We start from the raw sequence: 17,997 nt of genomic DNA on the forward strand, positions 1-17,997 counted from the left end.
GCCCTACAACGAGTTAAATAATTTTTATAACACTGCGCGTTCAGCACGGTAAAGTTTGACCGAGCTGATAAATAAGATGAAAGGGCAGATTGAGAACCGGTGATTTTAAATTTAGCATACAGTCTAGATTTTTTATTTTTAAGTCGGCTCAACTCTTTAGTAAACCACGGCGGTTTATTCGAGCTTGGCGGATAATATAACGGAACACATTCAGTAAAAAATGGCACTGTAAAAAATATCCACGGCAATAGCCATGTCAGTGCACATGTATAGATCGGACCAATTGAACTCGTTTATAAAATTATTCAGCCGTTCAAAGTCCGTTTTGCGAAAACATAGGACTTTATTGGCTGGACGATCAGAAATATTCTGTACGTCACACCCAATATCAAGAGTCACATCGAAAGTGGGATGATAAGGATCTTCGGGCTGCGTCAGAGGCGCCACCCTTGCTAAACTGACTCTCGCAGGATCAGAGACGAAGCAAAGATCGAGCAAGCGCTGCAAGGAATTTCGAACATGGTTGATTTGAGACGGCGAAATGTCAAACAAGCCAGCGATAAAGTCATGTTGTGTAGGTGTATGGAGAGTATTGGTGAAATTATTTGAGCACCAAATAGCACCAGGGATATTAAAATCTCCTAGAACTACCAACTGGTCTCTATCCAAAAGTCTACTGGAAACCATCTGAATAGCGGAAAGGTGATTCCAATAAATAGGAAGTTCCGACAGTGGAGGTATGTAGGAACAGGTAATAAAAATGGAGCTACCTTTGATAGATAGCTTCACACAGAGGAATTCAACATCGTTACATTCCTCGAAGGTTAATAATTCTGACGTGAGTGAGGAGTCCACCGCTATAAGAACTCCACCCCCGCGTCTGATAGGGCGATCTACAGCACAGCTGGAAAAACTTCGGAGCTCAGAATCTCCGGCTTTAACCAGGTTTCTGTGAGCACAATAACCTGAGATAAAAACGAAAGGCTATCAGAATACAAGTTAGGAAGCTTACTACGTAAGCCTCTTGCATTCTGATAGGAAATACATACAATGTACAACTGACCATTCGAGAAACAGTGGTATTTAAGGTTAATCCCACAGATATCTAACTGTTGGCCTTGCGATTTATTTGTTGTCATCGTAAAGACCAACCGAACTGGGACCTGAACCTGTTTCAAATAAAATGGATGATCAGTCTAGTTATCCAATCGAGATTTTTATAATTTTGGGAAAAGCTGGTGATATCTTTATCGACGAGTTCCTCTTTCGATGACGTAAATTCAATATCAATATATCAATATCAATCCAGTCAAAGCATCAACGAGAATAATGCCATGGACAAGCGCCAACAGTTATCTTTAGAATTCAACAATTTCAATTTAAAATTTAATTGACTTTACACAGGCATTAACTTTATCGGCAGCCATAGATTTCAGGATGACGGAAAATAATATCAAAACCCCCCAAATAATCTTGAATCACCTTCTTAATCCTTTATCGGTCTATTGCTACCAAAGCTCGTTTTTGCGCCATCGTGCATTTATCCCAAATAAGAATTTTACATTCGCGCATAAATTTTCCTGTCGCCTAATTTTTGTCATCGTGCATTTACAACCGAGTCGATATAGCTGGGTCCGTCTGTCCATCAGTTTGTTTCTAAGCAACCTAATCTAACAATTTTGAAGCTATCAGAATTAACCTTCACAGTTACGTCTTCTTTAAACTCTCACTAATATATAAGTCGAAACGGATCGGACGACTATACAATATAGCTGCAAATAATCTATATTTATAAAAATGCTCTGTTCGTGTCTACATCCTTCATAGACTTGAAAAGTTCTGAACCGTTTAAGCCCAAATTTTTACACAACATGCGTTGAGGTTCCAGCTCGGTTATTGACTACTTTTGATGTTGATAGCTTATCTGCGGTTGCGAATATATCAATTTTTTTTTAGCGTTTCCCCGTGCCCCTACTGCTGCGCCCTCTACAGGCAGCCAGCTGAATCAAAGCATTTCCTGTCAAACATTCAAAACATTTTGAAAGAAGAAACTTGAAAAGTTCTGAACCGTTTAAGCCCAAATTTTTAGAAAACATGCGTTGAGGTTCCAGCTCGGTTATTGTCTACTTTTGATGTTGATAACTTATCTGCATTTGCGAATATATCACTTTTTTCGCGTTTCCCCGTGCCCCTACTGCTGCTCCCTCTACAGGCAGCCAGCTGAATCAAAGCATTTCCTGTCAAACATTCAAAACATATTGAAAGAAGAAATTGGAGATACAAATTTTATTTTTTTGTTCAGGTTCAGTAAGAAACGAAGTCATGCCACCAAAGAAGTCGAGATTGGGTCGTCGTATTCGCAATACAGAAGCAAAAAGATGTAAGATTACGAATATGACTGACGAAGAACGGGCCTCCATCCGTGAGACGCGGCTGCGCGATGAACTTTTACTCATACAGGTTAATGGTTCGGAGGACCGATTGCAATCATATATTGAAATGTCGTCAGTTGTTTCATCAGTACATTGTCGATATGTATGCAAAAATTGAAACAGAACGTTTGCTGTTCCTCCGATTGAATCAGACGAAACTTCGGTCGGATGAATATATACATTTGCGGGATGCTGTGATGAATGACCGTAATACAACCAACGTTGGAAAGCTCACGATTTTGCCATCCTCATACATAGGTAGTCCACGCCACATGCAGGAATATGCTCAAGATGCCATGGCATATGTTCGTTGCCACGGCCGTCCAGACTTATTTATCACCTTCACATGCAATCCAGCTTGGGACGAGATAGTACAGCTGTTATTTCCTGGACAATCGTATAGGGATAGGCATGACATCACAGCCCGTGTTTTCAGACAAAAGCTCAAGTCACTGATGGATTTCATTGTGAAACATGGAGTTTTTGGATCTGTGCGGTGCTGGATGTATTCAGTACAATGGCAGAAGAGAGGATTGCCGCATGCGCACATACTGATTTGGCTGTATGATTTTTATCAAAATTACTCCAGATGAAATCGACGATGTTATATGCGCTGAGATTCCACGGGCCGAGGTTGATACGGATTTACATGAAGTTGTCATCAAGAACATGATCCATGGCCCAATTGGTACCCTCAACCCATGTTCACCATGCATGGAAGACGGGAAGTATTCCAAGCGATATCGTCGAGCATTTACAGCCAACACCGTAACAGGGGACGATGGATATCCTCTGTATGGGAGACGGTCAACTGAAGATGGAGGGACTTCGGCAAATTTAAACATGAGAATTGGTGATACTGAGGTAGACAATCGTTGGGTGGTTCCATACTCACCACTATTGTCAAAATCATACAAAGCGCACATCAACGTAGAATATTGCAATTCCGTGAAATCGATTAAATATATCTGCAAGTACGTGAATAAAGGCAGTGATATGGCAGTTTTTGGTGTTCAGGCAGAAAATGGTGACAACAATGCAGAACGAGTTGTCGATGAAATATCTCAATACCAAGCTGGAAGATACATAAGCAGAAACGAGGCTGCATGGAGAATTTTTTCGTTCCCCATTCATGAACGCTATCCAGATTTAGTTCACTTGGCAGTCCATTTGGAGAATGGTCAACGTGTCTATTTCACTGAAAGAAATGTGCAAGAAAGAGTCCTGAATCCGCCAGCGACAACTCTGACTGCCTTCTTCACCTTATGCCAGAAAGATGATTTTGCCAGAACCTTGATGTATTCAGAAGTGCCCTCTTAACCATAATATGCCACAGAGAAACGTGGCAGGGTACAGCTAGTATAGCAATAAATTTAACTTTGAACAGATTTTTCTATAATTTTAGATGTAGCTATTTTGTATTATTGTAAAATTTCGACATTAATTTTACGAAAATCGGTCTACTATATTATATAGCTACTTTTAAAACTAATCTACTCAACGATGTAGCCTTTTCTAATATTTCAGAATTTGTAATTTAATAAAATGAATACATTATAAAGTTGGCGAAAAATCGTACAACTTTTAGAAAGGAAAAAACATATTTTTTATAGGATTTGAGATAGTAGTCCCTTTATATTATTCTAAAATTCTATGGCCAACTTTTAGAGAAAATAACCTGCAAAGTTATAAATTCTTTCGCCCGAACCACCCAATTCAAACTTACAAACTTACTTACTAATGAGAATAGTCTGAAAAATGTCTGCGGTTTCATTCAGAATGCTCAAAATCGGAGTTTGCATAGAATCGGACATGCAGACAGGCCGTTTTAATACTTTGGCACCGATTTTTTCAAAATTGTTAATGAAACGAATTTGAAATATAGGGATCAAGATTCTTCAAAATCTTTTGCGTTAAGTCTGTTCATCAGCATATAGGGTACACAGGGCATCAACGGATGACCGAGTCATCTGCCATAACTGTGTGCACCATAGGTAGTACCACTATACATTATACTAGAAGAGCCGTCGATGTCAATTCGGGACATCACGTCTCAGTTAAGATCCGAATACAGAGCAAGTAGCACTTCCCTAGCCAATCACACAGGTGCGGCTCTCCTCGCGTAGATCGCTGAATATGAGCATAAAAAATGAAGACCTAGCGGCGTTTCAGCCCTCCCATGCAAGGCGTAATCGGTCACAGGAAGTAAGCGAGAGCGCACCGAAGAGGTCAAAGGACCCACAGGGAAAGCCAAAAGCGACAAATTTTGTCAGCAAGGCGAAGTTTAGTGAGGTGGTCAGAGACAGTCTGGCTATGGGTCTGGTGGATAAACACTACGTCGACGGTCGAATGCTGTCGCAGAAGTGGGAGGAGATTGAGGCCGAACTGGTTGGTTAATCAACCATTAACATTCCGACCGTCAGGGGGCACCAAATAATCAGTTCCGACGACGGGTTTTCCAGAAGCTTCCCGGACTGTGTGTATAAGATCAGCGACACATGGACTGGCCTTAAGATTAAGCTTTCCTACCCCAGAGAGATCCCAAGAAACTCAGAGCTCGCATCTGGTTACCAAAGCGGCAAACTGGCCATATCTCCTGTCTGTCGGCTCTAAATCCAGATGTCCATACAGAGGTCTAGACCATCCTCATTTTTTCCAATCTCAGCACACCTGACCTAGTAGTCCCCAGCGGATGGAAGCGGTGTTTGAATCGCCTCGATTTATATGTCCCATGACGAGCCGGCCTTGAGCCGGTAATCAAGCTACTGCAAAAGGCCGAAGACACAAAGACGACCTCAGTCTTCGGGTGCGATGCCAATGCGAGGCACACACTCTGGGGAAGTTTAAAACAAAAGAAAGAAGTGAGTCCCTTTTCAAAAACATTATTTGTCGCAACGTTACAATATGTACTAAGGGTAATATGCTAACCCTTATATTTCCCACCACGAAAACTTTCAAGGTTGGGAAGATGTGTTTTATCTCACCATGCAAATTGGACAGGGTGAAAACATAGTCAAGAATTAGATGGATTCGAAACAACACTTCTTCTTAGACCATAGGTATGTACTTCTTCTTAGACCATAGGTACATTTTCTGCGACCTTTCGGCACCGGTAAGTAAACCGGTACCAAGAAGAAATTCCCGTAAGACAGAATCGGCGAATTGTCCTGTACAATCCTCCTCAATAGAGGAGGAGGAGGAGGAGAGAGAGAGAGACAGATGCATCAGAAAGTGGATCGGGGTTATGCTAAAGAGCAGGACGATCCCAGCCAAAGTGGTATACACATCACGCGAATAGTGAAGAGAGGCAGCCCAGGGCTGGGTCACCTAAACAAATGGTCAAGAACGAGCAAATTAAGTTTCAACCCCCGTAATTCAGAACTGATGTTCTTCACAAGAAGAACCAAAATATTAACATATAACATGCCCAGCATAAGCGGCCCAAAGTTAAAACTATCAGAGCAGGCAAAGTATCTAAGAGTGATACTTGATACGTGATACCCAAAGCTCTCATGAAACGAAATCGTTTTGAAATGATTCAGAAAGGCAAACATTGCATTCTATTCTTGCAGGGAAATGTTTGCAGACAAATGGGGGTTACACTCAAAGATCATAATATGGCTCTATACAGCGGTGGTACGGCCAGTACGTGCCCTAGTATAGTGGCCGGCACGAACGAACGGGAGCAATGCGATCATGTCGTGCGGCTGCTCTAAATGCTATCCTGAACAGCATGCCGATGGAATTGTTTGTAAAGGACATTGCCGTGCAGAGCGCAGTAAAACTGAAGGCAAGCAATTCCTGATACTGATAAGAATGGACTACATGACCGCGGAGATGAACTTCGGTAACGTATTCACGACCTCATACCCAACAATAGAAGACTAGAGCAAGGACAGAAAACCGTAGAGAACGAAGTATCCCTCTACACAGATGGTTCTAAGAAGAGCTGTGGCGGTGGGGCTGGGATCGACTCTTAGAATTGGAGGATTGCGAAGGCATATAATTTCTCAGACTCAGCGACGGTCTTTCAGGCTGAGTTGCTAGCCATAAGGAAGGCAGTCGAACTTTCCTTACGACGAGAGCTCAGTGACATCAAAGTACGGATCTACTAGGATAGTCAAGTGTCTATCAAATCCCTAGCTGCCAACAGTTCTAAGATGAGGTATGGCGCAGGGCCTTGGATCTACCCTGAGCACTGGGAGATTGAAGAGGCTGGGTTGCTCGCCTTAAGAAAAGTAGCCAGCCTTTCAATATGGCGGAGACTCAGAGAAACAAAAGTACGGATCTACTCGGATATCCGAGCCAAATCAACTTACGGCTAGCGGCAGAATACAAGATCTCCCTTAATAGACTTGCTGAGAACAATGAGGTACAAGCAACATGGGTACCAGGACAAAAGCAGAGGAATGGTTAAAGACTGAGCACAGAAGGACAAAGAAATGATGGCTTAGACCAAAATCGAACAAGAGAACTTTTATCCAACATCAAACGAGATATCATCAGGTTCAAAGCGATCACCACAGGACATGGGACGATTGGATCGCACGTAATAAAAATGGGCCTGCCACATAATCCAATCTGTAAAAACTGCAAGCAAAGCACGAGACATCGGAACATCTGCTCTGCTTCTGCCCAGCGCTAAGCCGTATCAGACTACGGTACTTTGGTGCCTACCAGCTGAATTAAAGAAGTAATTATAGATTCGAAGACTATTTACGCCGAGGAAATTGCTTAGGAGGCCCTAGCTTACATTCCCACCACTTGCACGACGTCCTATTAAAAGCGACTAGTGTTAGGAGAAAGATTTAGCTGACGGTTACATTTAGCAGCAGTTGAACTTCTACGCTGAGGACCAGGGATGCTGCTAGATGACAGTTTCTTTTCCGGCATATATGTAGGACTTGACATTTCTCTAGAGAGAGGGAGGATCCAGAGGAGGAGCACCATTCTCGGATTTGTTGGAAGAGGGTTGTAAGATTGATTTGGGGGTTTTTGTTCCGGTTGTGCTGGATAATAAGATGGAAAGGAGTTAATGTTGGTTAGGGAATTGTAGGCTATTAGGAAGAGGATGACTGAGATAGGGGAACCTTGTGGGATACCATTATCGAGGGGGAAGCTATGGGAGAGGGATGTGCCGTTTTTTATTATTATTTTCCGGTTGGACATGAAGTTGTGGACGTATCTTATAATGCGGGGGCCTAGTTTCCATTCCTCCAGCTGGCGGATGAGGGTGTGGATGCCAATTTTATCAAAGGCTTTAGCAAAGTCAAGAGATATTATAGTTAAGTGTTTTTTTAGAGACAAGGATCTGGTTGCTAGATGGTCTACATAAAGTAGACTATCTAGAACAGATTTGCTTCTTTTGAAGCCGAATTGGTTGTTATGAATGAGTTTGTTTGTTAAAACAAACCACCATAACCTTTTCGCTAGGATTTTGTCGAGAACTTTGGCCATGCAAGGGTTGAGTGAGGTGGGGCGGTAGGAGTTGGGGTTGGTTTGGGGTTTATTGGGCTTGAGGATGGGCAGTAGCTCAAATTTGATGAAAATTTTTAATTTTTAATTGTATTAATTTCTCGATCTTTCCTATGGGAGCTATATGATATAGTAGTTCGATTTTCATAAAATTTTATTATTTTTATTTTTTTTTTTTAGAATAATATGAAATGGCTATACCTCAAATTTGATCAAATTCTGTTGAAAACTGAAAATGTCATAATTTTTTTTTGTAAAAATTTTCCGATTATTCCTATGGCAGCTATATGATATAGTCGTCCGATCCGGCCCGTTCCGACATATATACGAGTGAGAGTATATAGAAGGCTAAATATAAAGTTCCATTCAGATAGCTTCAAAACTGAGAGACTAGTTTGCGTTGAAACGGACAGACGGACAGAAGGACAGACGGACATGGCTAGATCGACTCGGCTGTTGATCCTGATCAAGAATATATATACTTTATATGGTCGGAGGTGCCTCCTTCACTGCGTTTCAAACTTCTCACTTAAATTATAATACCCTGCAAGGGTATAAAAATTTGTAGGATGCTACAACCCCTTAAATGACAATTTAAATTGTTGGAATAATATATTTCTAAATATTTGTCGCAGTGTGATTCCTAGTAAATGTAGCATTCTGGTAAATTGGGAATTCGGGGAATTCCCTGCTTCTGCTTTACTAGCTGATATTGAGCGAAAGCACGGCAGCAGAGGCAGAGACGCTCTGCTGATGAGTGAGGTTCGATGGTAAGATACCAAGAGTCTTGAGTAAGACAGAGATGGCTGCATACGCTCGACTTGAGTGAGTTTATGACGTGAGCGCGTATGCTGAAATGGTCAGTGAGTGGAACTTGGGTATTCGAACCGATCGGAACTCGCTGTGCAGCTGCGTCAATTATCAAAAGTGTTAACATGGATAACATACCCTTGCCGCCGACCGACATACCCTTGCCGCCGACATCAGAAGTGGGATTGGCTCTGCCAAAAGAGGACAGCTCTAGTCTATATAGGGTAGCCTTAGAAGAACAAAATCAGAATTTAATGGAAATAATAAAATCCATGCAGGCACCAAGAGACACAATAGACGGGAGAGCACTCCACGTCACTCTACCCAAATTTTGCCCTGACACAGCTGGAGCAGATGCATCAGCTTGGTGTACTACAGTGGACTTAATTTTTGCGGATAATGCTCTCGAAGGCAGTACGCTTGTGATTGCGTTAAGCAAAGCATTAGAAGGCAGTGCATCGCAATGGCTGTCCCAAATATGCTTCGCTGGCATCACATGGCCGCAGTTTAAGGAACTCTTCATCCAACGTTTCGTGGGCATTGAGACAACTTCTGCCATACTAATGAACATTCTGAACAGACGTCCCAAAACTGGAGAGAATTTCGCTGAGTACGGCAGTCGCATTGTCACCCTATTGCTCTCAAAGTGGAAGGCAAAGAATTTGGAGGAGATTGCGGTATCAGTAGCGTTAGCTCACATGGCTCAAATTGACAATAATTTGTTGCGTTGGCTGTTTACAACGAATGTGACGACTCGTAATGAGCTGCAGCAGCAGCTACAGGCTTACGCTTTCAAGAAGCGTATCAACGAGGAGGATGGATATTCGACGGGTCCGGATAAGAAGAAAACAAGAATGCAGTTGCAGGTGAAGTGCCATTTTTGTGGAAAGGCTGGCCACAAATATGCAGAATGCCGCTCTCGAATGGAGAAAGCATCAACCCCAACAGAAAGGAGTTATAGCGTGAGCAGCACGGCCGGAGTGAAGGATCGATCAAAGATTAAATGTTTTAAGTGCGCTGAAAACGGACATGTGGCTTCTGTATGCCCCAAAAATCGTACTGGTGGAAACAGCAAGAGCTACGAGAGGCGAGTTGACGTTTGTACCGTAGCTCCACCAAGTGGAACAATTACCTAATCCGGTGAGTCTATTCCATATTGTTTTGATTCTGGAGCCGAATGTTCACTGGTCAAGGAGAGTGTTGCGGATAAATTCACCGGAAAACGATTTAACAATATTGTAACTTTAAATGGCATAAGTAACGATTCAATTTGTAGCACATTGCAAGTTCTGTGTAATATTAATATTGAACAATATTGTTTAGAAGTTTTATTACATGTAGTTATGGACAAATATTTGAAGCATGACGTGTTGATTGGCCGTGAAGTTTTAGGCCTGGGCTTTGGTGTATCAATTGATGCAGATAAATTTTCCTTTTATAAGACAAAAAGAGTAAATGTTCTGAGCGTGAATAGATCCACAAAAGACTGTGCAACGCCGACCTTATAGGCTTAGCGAAGATGAGAGGAAGCACGTTCGGTGCAAAATTGATGAATTGCTCACATCAAAAATTATTCGTCCCAGCTGCTCACCATTCGCTAGTCCCATGATGCTGGTTAAGAAGAAAAATGGCACAGATCGTATTTGTGTAGATTACCGCGTTTTAAACGACAACACAATTGCCGATAAATATCCTTTGCCTCTTATTTCGGATCAAATAGCTCGTCTTCGTGGTGCAAGGTACTTTTCGTGTATAGATATGGCAAGTGGATTTTAGCAAATCCCTGTACACCTGATGGACCGTACGAATTCTTAACCATGCCCTTTGGTCTGAAGAACGCACCTTCTATGTTTCAGCGTGCAATAATAAAAGCCCTGGGTCCGTTGGCACACACATTCGCAATTGTTTACATTGACGATGTTATGGTAGTAGCTAAAACGAAAGATGAAGCGTTAGAACGACTAGAGATAGTGTTGGACACCTTAAGTAAAGCCGGATTTTCATTTAATATAACGAAATGTTCGTTTCTTAAAACTAAAATCGAGTACCTTGGGTTTGAAATAACGAATGGAGAAATTCGGCCAAATACACAAAAGATCAAGGCATTGATAGGGTTGCCACCTCCGGAAACTGTTACTCAATTACGACAGTTTATTGGTTTAGCTTCTTACTTTCGACAATTCATTCCAAAATTTTCCGAAATATTAAAACCATTGTTTACGCTTACTTCAAAAATAATGCTAATTTTGTCTGGTTGCCAGAACATGAACAAATACGTTTGAAAATAATAGGTGTATTGACACAGGCCCCAGTATTAACTATATTTGATCCACAATATCCAATAGAATTGCACACAGATGCCAGCTCCATCGGTTACGGGGCGATATTGTTACATAAAATCGAAAATAAATCCTATGTAGTGGAGTATTATAGCAAATGTACTTCTCCGGCAGAAGCAAAATACCACTCGTACGAACTCGAGACTTAAGCAGTTGTCAATGCTATGAAGTATTTTAGGCATTATTTACAAGGTCGTAAATTTGTCGTTTACACTGATTGTAACTCTTTAAAGGCCAGTCGCACCAAAATGGAATTAACACCAAGAGTGCATAGATGGTGGGGGTTTTTACAGTCATTTGATTTCGATCTTGAATATAGAAAAGGGGAGCGAATGGCGCATGTCGATTTCCTTTCCCGAAATCCACTGTCAGAAGGAAATAAGTGTGTGGATAAAATAATTGAGAAGCGTATTAATCTTACTGAAGTGACCGACAATTGGTTGGTGTCCGAACAGCAGCGCGATCCTGAAATAATCAATATTTCATCCAAATTACGCAATAACGAGTTACCGGAAAATTTAAATAAAACATTTGAATTAAGAAAGAGTATATTGCATAGGAAAATACAGAGGAATGGTAAAACAAGGTGCTTGCCGGTAATTCCAAGGGCGTTTAGGTGGGCAGTGATCAACCACGTACACGAATCTGTTATGCATTTGGGATGGGAAAAAACATTAGATAAGGTATATGGATATTACTGGTTCGAGAATATGACCAAGTATGTACGTAGATTTGTGGAAAATTGTATCACGTGCAAACTAGCAAAAACCCACAAATGGAAAGGTCCAGGCATATTTGCATCCAATTCCTAAGATAGAGATACCATGGCACACAGTTCACATCGACATTACGGGTAAAATGAGTGGCAAAAACGACTTAAAAAAATACGTCATTGTTTTAATAGATGCATTCACCAAGTTCGTTTATTTTTACCACACACTGAATATAGACACCGAAAGCTGTATTAAAGCTGTGAAATCGGTTGTGGCGCTATTTGGATTGCCAACTAGAATAATAGCGGATCAAGGTCGTTGTTTTGCTAGCTCAGGCTTCCGCAATTTCTGTTCCGCTCAAAAGATTCAGCTGCATTTGATCGCTACGGGAGCTAGTAGGGCAAATGGACAGGTTGAACGCGTGATGAAGACACTCAAGACAATGCTGACAGCAGTTAAAACGAGTCAGAGATCATGGCAGGAGGCATTGGCTGAAGTACAACTGGCCATGAATTGTACTGCAAATCGAGTCACCAAGTTTAGCGCTTTAGAGCTATTAATAGGAAAAGAAGCTAGGCCTTTTGGTTTATTGTCAATAAACGAAGAAGACAATGATGTAGATAGAGAACAAATTAGAATTCAAGCCAAGGAAAACATGGAAAATAATGCAAGATATGACAAACAAAGATTTGACAAAAATAAAGCAAAGATTATGAAGCATAACGTAGGTGATCATGTTTTGCTGAAAAACGAAGAACGGCATCAAACAAAGCTTGACCCCAAATTTAAAGGTCCATTTGAGGTGATCAAAGTTTTAGACGGCGATCGATATGAACTAAAATCATTAATTAATAAGCGAACGTATAAATATTCACATGAATGGCTAAGAGCGCTACCAAGCAGACAAATAATTAACGAATTAAACGAAGAATTCGATGGCCTCAGTGATGGTGATTCCCAGGAGGGGAACGAACTAAAAGACGACGTTAGTAAGCGTGCGCCTGTGTCCCAAGAGGGGAATTGAGGACCGCACAGCTGTCTCACAGGGATGAGAAGTGTTATGGCGGGGGTCAAGGTGATTGGGTGTAAGTGTGCACACCAAATTAAATTGAGAAACTAAGAGACAAATCTAAGTATGTAAAATCTGAATTATTGGAAAATTCTGATTAGAATTAAATGATATGAATAAGATCATGAAGCTGAAAAAGTATTATGTTTGTAAACGAAAGGAAATTGTGTTTCCTAGATAAGAAAAATTGTCAGTTAATGCTTGTGTAAGCGGCTCTGTAAGTTTGTAAATTGTTAGAGAAAGTTATGTTATTAAAACTAAGAGATACCATAATTAAAAGAGTCTGGTATGTGACTTGGACATGGGTGGTGGATGTAGCACACAAGGACGTGTGATAGGTCAGGAAGGCCGTGTCGCAGTGTGATTCCTAGTAAATGTAGCATTCTGGTAAATTGGGAATTCGGGGAATTCCCTGCTTCTGCTTTACTAGCTGATATTGAGCGAAAGCACGGCAGCAGAGGCAGAGACGCTCTGCTGCTGAGTGAGGTTCGATGGTAAGATACCAAGAGTCTTGAGTAAGACAGAGATGGCTGCATACGCTCGACTTGAGTGAGTTTATGACGTGAGCGCGTATGCTGAAATGGTCAGTGAGTGGAACTTGGGTATTCGAACCGATCGGAACTCGCTGTGCAGCTGCGTCAATTATCAAAAGTGTTAACATGGATAACATACCCTTGCCGCCGACATATTCATAATCAATTGTTTTAATTTGTTTGGACGTATAATTTAACAAACAAAAATGTTGTTTGGTACAATGTAAAAAGTTGGATGACTTCATCATTATTTCTTAACTTTCATTAAAACTAAGAAAGGAAAAGGATTAAAATTGGCATTTAGGAGTTATATTTTTGAAAACTATTATACAATAAAGAGCAAAACTTCTTATTCCGTTTTATTATATAAATTAGTTTTCTGTGTTGATATTGAAAATTTGTGTCCCTAATTAAGTACTTTAGAACACCTTAAAAATATTTTACAGTAAAAACTATAAGTTTACGCCCAAGTATTGCCTGTTTTAAGCGGAACCAGCGCATTGTTTTTTTTGACAAGGGCGTTCGCTTTTTTTTCTCCAATGGGATCTTCGATTTCTCTGAACAATAATAACAAATTAAACATAAATAAAAAGGAGCTAAATATTAGAAGTCAAAACAATAAGTAATTAAATAAGTGAAAAAAAGAACAGTTTCGTAAAAAAATGTTAGTTGACTAAGTCAAGGGAAAACTACTACTAATAAAAAACACTCTAAATAAATCAAAGCAATATATTTAATTTAAATTTATTAATATATAAATTTAGGCTTCTTGTTTCTCACTTACGTCCAAAGCAATCTCCAAAGCCATCACCGTCCAATCGATCCTCAGAAATATCACCTCGGTTTTCGGTTGCGTGCCCTTCCAATGACTCTATATTTGTTACAACGTCGCTATCAAATAGTTGCTCCTTAAAGAAGTAAAATAACAAAAAAATATTAACCATAAAATAATTACCTAAAAACAAAGGAATGGATAGAAATTGGAAAAGATTCTCTTGTCAAGTAATCTAGGTTAGTGCTTGGGAGGCCCTAACCTACATTCCCATCAATTGGCCGACGTCCAATTAAAGGCGACTAGTGCTCGGAGAAAGATTGAGCTGAGGGTTACATTTAGTAGCAGTTGAACTTCTATACTAAGGACCAGGTATTCGACTTGCTGCTAGAGCTAGTTGGCTTAAAACATTATTCAAATTCATTATTCTATCCGAGCAGCTGCACCCCAGTCGACGACTGGACGAGCTGGCCACAGACGTGGAGCTCTCTTAAGTCCTCTCAGAGCAACCCCAACTATCAGGAGCATCAGAACCGAACCATACAGGGACGAAAGCTGACAGACAGTGAGCGACTATGTTGCAACTGTGATGACCAACCAAATGGGGGACTACTATGCTTTCGCGAAGCATTGCTTTGTCGTCTTTTGTTAGCCTTGTATCCTCCCCTAATCCACTTTTAAATTACCGCTTCCGATCCTGACGACCTGATAAAGAGACTTGAGGGAAAGGCCCTAAAGATGCAGTTATGCGAACGACATAGGCATAAATATTACGAAAATTTGCCTATCGACGCTCAAATCAAACAACCGTAAGGGAAATATTTGAGTGGACGGACAAGGTATGACTTAGAATTTAACTTATTCTCTACACCAACGGATAAAAGGTGCAGCTTTGGATCACCAAGAGAACGCCAGGTAAACTACCAAGAACACCTTGATCCTCAAGGACTTTTGATTTAAGGTCTCTAAACCAGGCATGGTTCCTAGAGCTTGTGCGACTCATTCCGTTATGTTTTGCAATAGCACACAGCCTGTTGGCAGAGGTCTTTGAGCACAAAAACAATGCAATAGCAGGTAGCCTGAGGGCAGAGGCCTCAGCGCACATCTACACAAAAAGAAAATACATATATATATTTTTCTTAAAACCTGCAAGTCGTTCCGGCAGCTGCCTACTTGCTAGAGAACACAAAAACAAAATCAAGCCTTTTTTAATTGCGTTATTTTTTTTCTCTAACCCATCCCAGAATATGTGATGAAGTCATATAATAACATAAACATATAACTTTTATGGTGAAATATTCACTTATTCGCTACACTAATATCACTGTTCTTTTGAAATTAACTAATTTTCCGTACTATTCACTTGCCAATTTGTAGGTCGAACTTTGACTTCCCACCCGAGTTCTTTGGTTAAAATTTTGTACGTACTACCATACAATTAAAAATAATGGAATGCATTAAAAAAACGAAAATCCTTCTTAACAAAACTGCATTAATGTTTGATATATCTCTTACAGTTCGTCAACTATACGAGTTTTGATTTCCAGTTTACTTGTTTAAGTTTAAGCTGTGAGCCACTTTATTACCCACTCTTCCTAGTAACTACAAAAACTGTCGAATTCACATAGAATGAGATGCGTAATTTGCATGTATGTAAATTGATTGGCTTCAACCCCAGGAGATCTTTGCGGCAGGATCGCCCGCCTACACAACTTGAAAGAAAAACATTTTGCGCCCACACGAAGCGGCCAACATTTATCATTATCTAAATGTAAACTTATTTGGGATGGACTGCTCCCATATTGCGGGCATCAGCTTTAGAAGTTTCGTGGACCACAAATAAATAAAGAGACAAACCCAATTCTTAGTAGATAACAAGAAAGGAAGCTAACTTCGACACGCCGAAGTTTATATACCCTTGCAGATAGAACTTCTATGAATAAAAAACCATACAATACAAATTATATATCTGTGTGTTAAAAAACAATGAAGTAATACCTCCTTTCATTTCATTCACCTATACATATTATATTTGCAGTTTTACATTCACTGATTTGCATTTTTCCTCCACATCAAACGATCGCTTGTATGGCACCTATATGATATAGTCGTCCGATTTTCATGAAATTTACCACAAAATTTAAGACTTAAATTAAATGATGAAAATCAGTTGAAAACTGAAAAGGTTATAAATTTAATTGTATTAATTTCTCGATCGTTCCTATGGGAGCTATATGATATAGTAGTCCGATTTTCATAAAATTTTATGCAAAATTGTAGAGTATAGTAAAATGGCTATATCTCAAATTTGATCCAATTCTATTGAAAACTGAAATAGTTAAAAATTTTTTGTAAAAATTTTCCGATCATTCCTATGGCAGCTATATGATATAGTCGTCCGATCCGGCCCGTTCCGACATATATACGAGTGAGAGTATATAGAAGGCTAACTACAAAGTTTCATTCAGATAGCTTCAAAACTGAGAGACTAGTTTGCGTAGAAACGGACAGACGGACAGAAGGATAGACGGACAGACGGACAGACGGACATGGCTAGATCGACTCGGCTGTTGATCCTGATCAAGAATATATATACTTTATATAGTCGGAGGTGCCTCCTTCACTGCGTTGCAAACTTCTGACTGAAATTTTAATACCCTGCAAGGGTATAAAAACGGAAAAGAGACTACTGATGCAGTGGTTTGCAACACATGTACAAATGTTTACAAATTCGACAAAAGCACATCGAATTTGGTAAAACACAAGTGCTACGTAATGTCGAATAGCCGAAAGCGCGGTCTTCATGCCGTTAATGTTGACTTCGAAACCAAACAGAAAAGCATCAAACTAGCAACGGAATGGACAATCATGTCGGTACTGCCGCATCCCACAAGTATATCGTGAAACATCGGTGCTTTTTACGACTTTAATGAGTTCAAGAGCACAAACTATTTCTTTGTGGTTTAACTTCGTATATCTGCATGGATAGCTTCTTTAAAGAATCATAAATTTCACTGACTATGCATTACGTTAAAGAAAGCACACTTAAAAACCGCCTGCTAGCAGTGAAATCAATGTGAGGAGTCTCCTGTACTGGTAAGAATTATAAAATGCTATGGGTTACATTGAAATCCATCCTATATAACAACATTACTTAGGCAAGGAAGTTAAAAACAAATTGGTCGAATTTTACGGGACTTTGGCTGATATTTGGTGATGAAATCGTCCATCGTTGTAACTGATCGAGGAGCAAAAATCAAAGCAGCATTCAACGGACTGACTTGGACTTGGTCCACAATGTGATTGAAAACTGGTTAATGAGTCCTCGTTGGAATACAATATTTAAACTATTTTAGTCTGTTGAAATGACCTGGATGGAAATTTCCCAGATTTTGATGGAAAAAAGGAAATAAGCAGAATTCACGATATTAGTTTAAGTAATATTAGCGGACTGAAAATCTTAGTAGCTCCTCTTGAAGTTAGTTCAAATAAGCTTAAGGGTAGCAATAATCCAACTTTACATTTAAGTATTCCACAAACAAATTATTTGAAGTAGCCATTCCCAAAGACGATGACATCAAATTTGTTCAAGATACAAACATTCACTTTTAAAGTATTTACATTTAATAATCAAGACAATTTAAAGACGTTAGACTAAAAATGATGATACAGAAAAAACTTTGAAAACTAAACAATTGAAATATGGCTTATAATGATATTGATGTCCTGCAGTCGTGTTCGATAATTCTTTTCTTGAATTTAACACACCAGTCAAAAAGTTTCTCTCACTGTACAGTAAGTACACTACACATTAAAAGCTGTACAACTATGCAGTGAGTAAAAACAGTCTGTCA

General features: G+C 40.0%; 2 protein-coding genes across 7 annotated transcripts in view; one reads left to right on the top strand and one right to left on the bottom strand.

The window, feature by feature from the left end:
• The window catches only part of vtd (RAD21 cohesin complex component verthandi), a 67,853-nt gene that overhangs the window by 33,012 nt on the left and 16,844 nt on the right, over nucleotides 1-17,997 (bottom strand). For 5 of the 6 annotated variants that reach the window (XR_015273138.1, XR_015273139.1, XR_015273140.1 and 2 more), the window contains exon 3: nucleotides 14,156-14,279. The exons of the other annotated variant lie outside the window; for it this stretch is intronic. Coding sequence is in view for 2 of the 5 variants with exons in the window: in XM_086839400.1 (XP_086695526.1) it covers nucleotides 14,156-14,279 (124 nt within the window). In the remaining 3 variants the exon portion in view is untranslated. The remainder of the gene's footprint in view (nucleotides 1-14,155; nucleotides 14,280-17,997) is intronic. 6 annotated transcript variants of the gene reach the window in all.
• Nucleotides 8,756-14,208, top strand: LOC147644879 (uncharacterized). The gene is made up of 2 exons (XM_086839417.1): nucleotides 8,756-11,679; nucleotides 12,572-14,208. Exon 1 carries the CDS (start codon nucleotides 8,756-8,758, stop codon nucleotides 9,851-9,853), a length of 1,098 nt encoding a protein of 365 aa, XP_086695543.1. The 3' UTR covers nucleotides 9,854-11,679; nucleotides 12,572-14,208.

The sequence above is a fragment of the Drosophila serrata genome, unplaced genomic scaffold (genome assembly GCF_035046125.1).
Source record: "Drosophila serrata isolate PLE 108 unplaced genomic scaffold, ASM3504612v1 contig_74, whole genome shotgun sequence".
Classification (NCBI taxonomy): Eukaryota; Metazoa; Arthropoda; class Insecta; order Diptera; family Drosophilidae; genus Drosophila; species Drosophila serrata.

Bases quoted from the DNA above. Each gene is read 5' to 3' on its own strand.
- LOC147644879 (XM_086839417.1), top strand. From the start codon at position 8,756: ATGCTGAAATGGTCAGTGAGTGGAACTTGGGTATTCGAACCGATCGGA.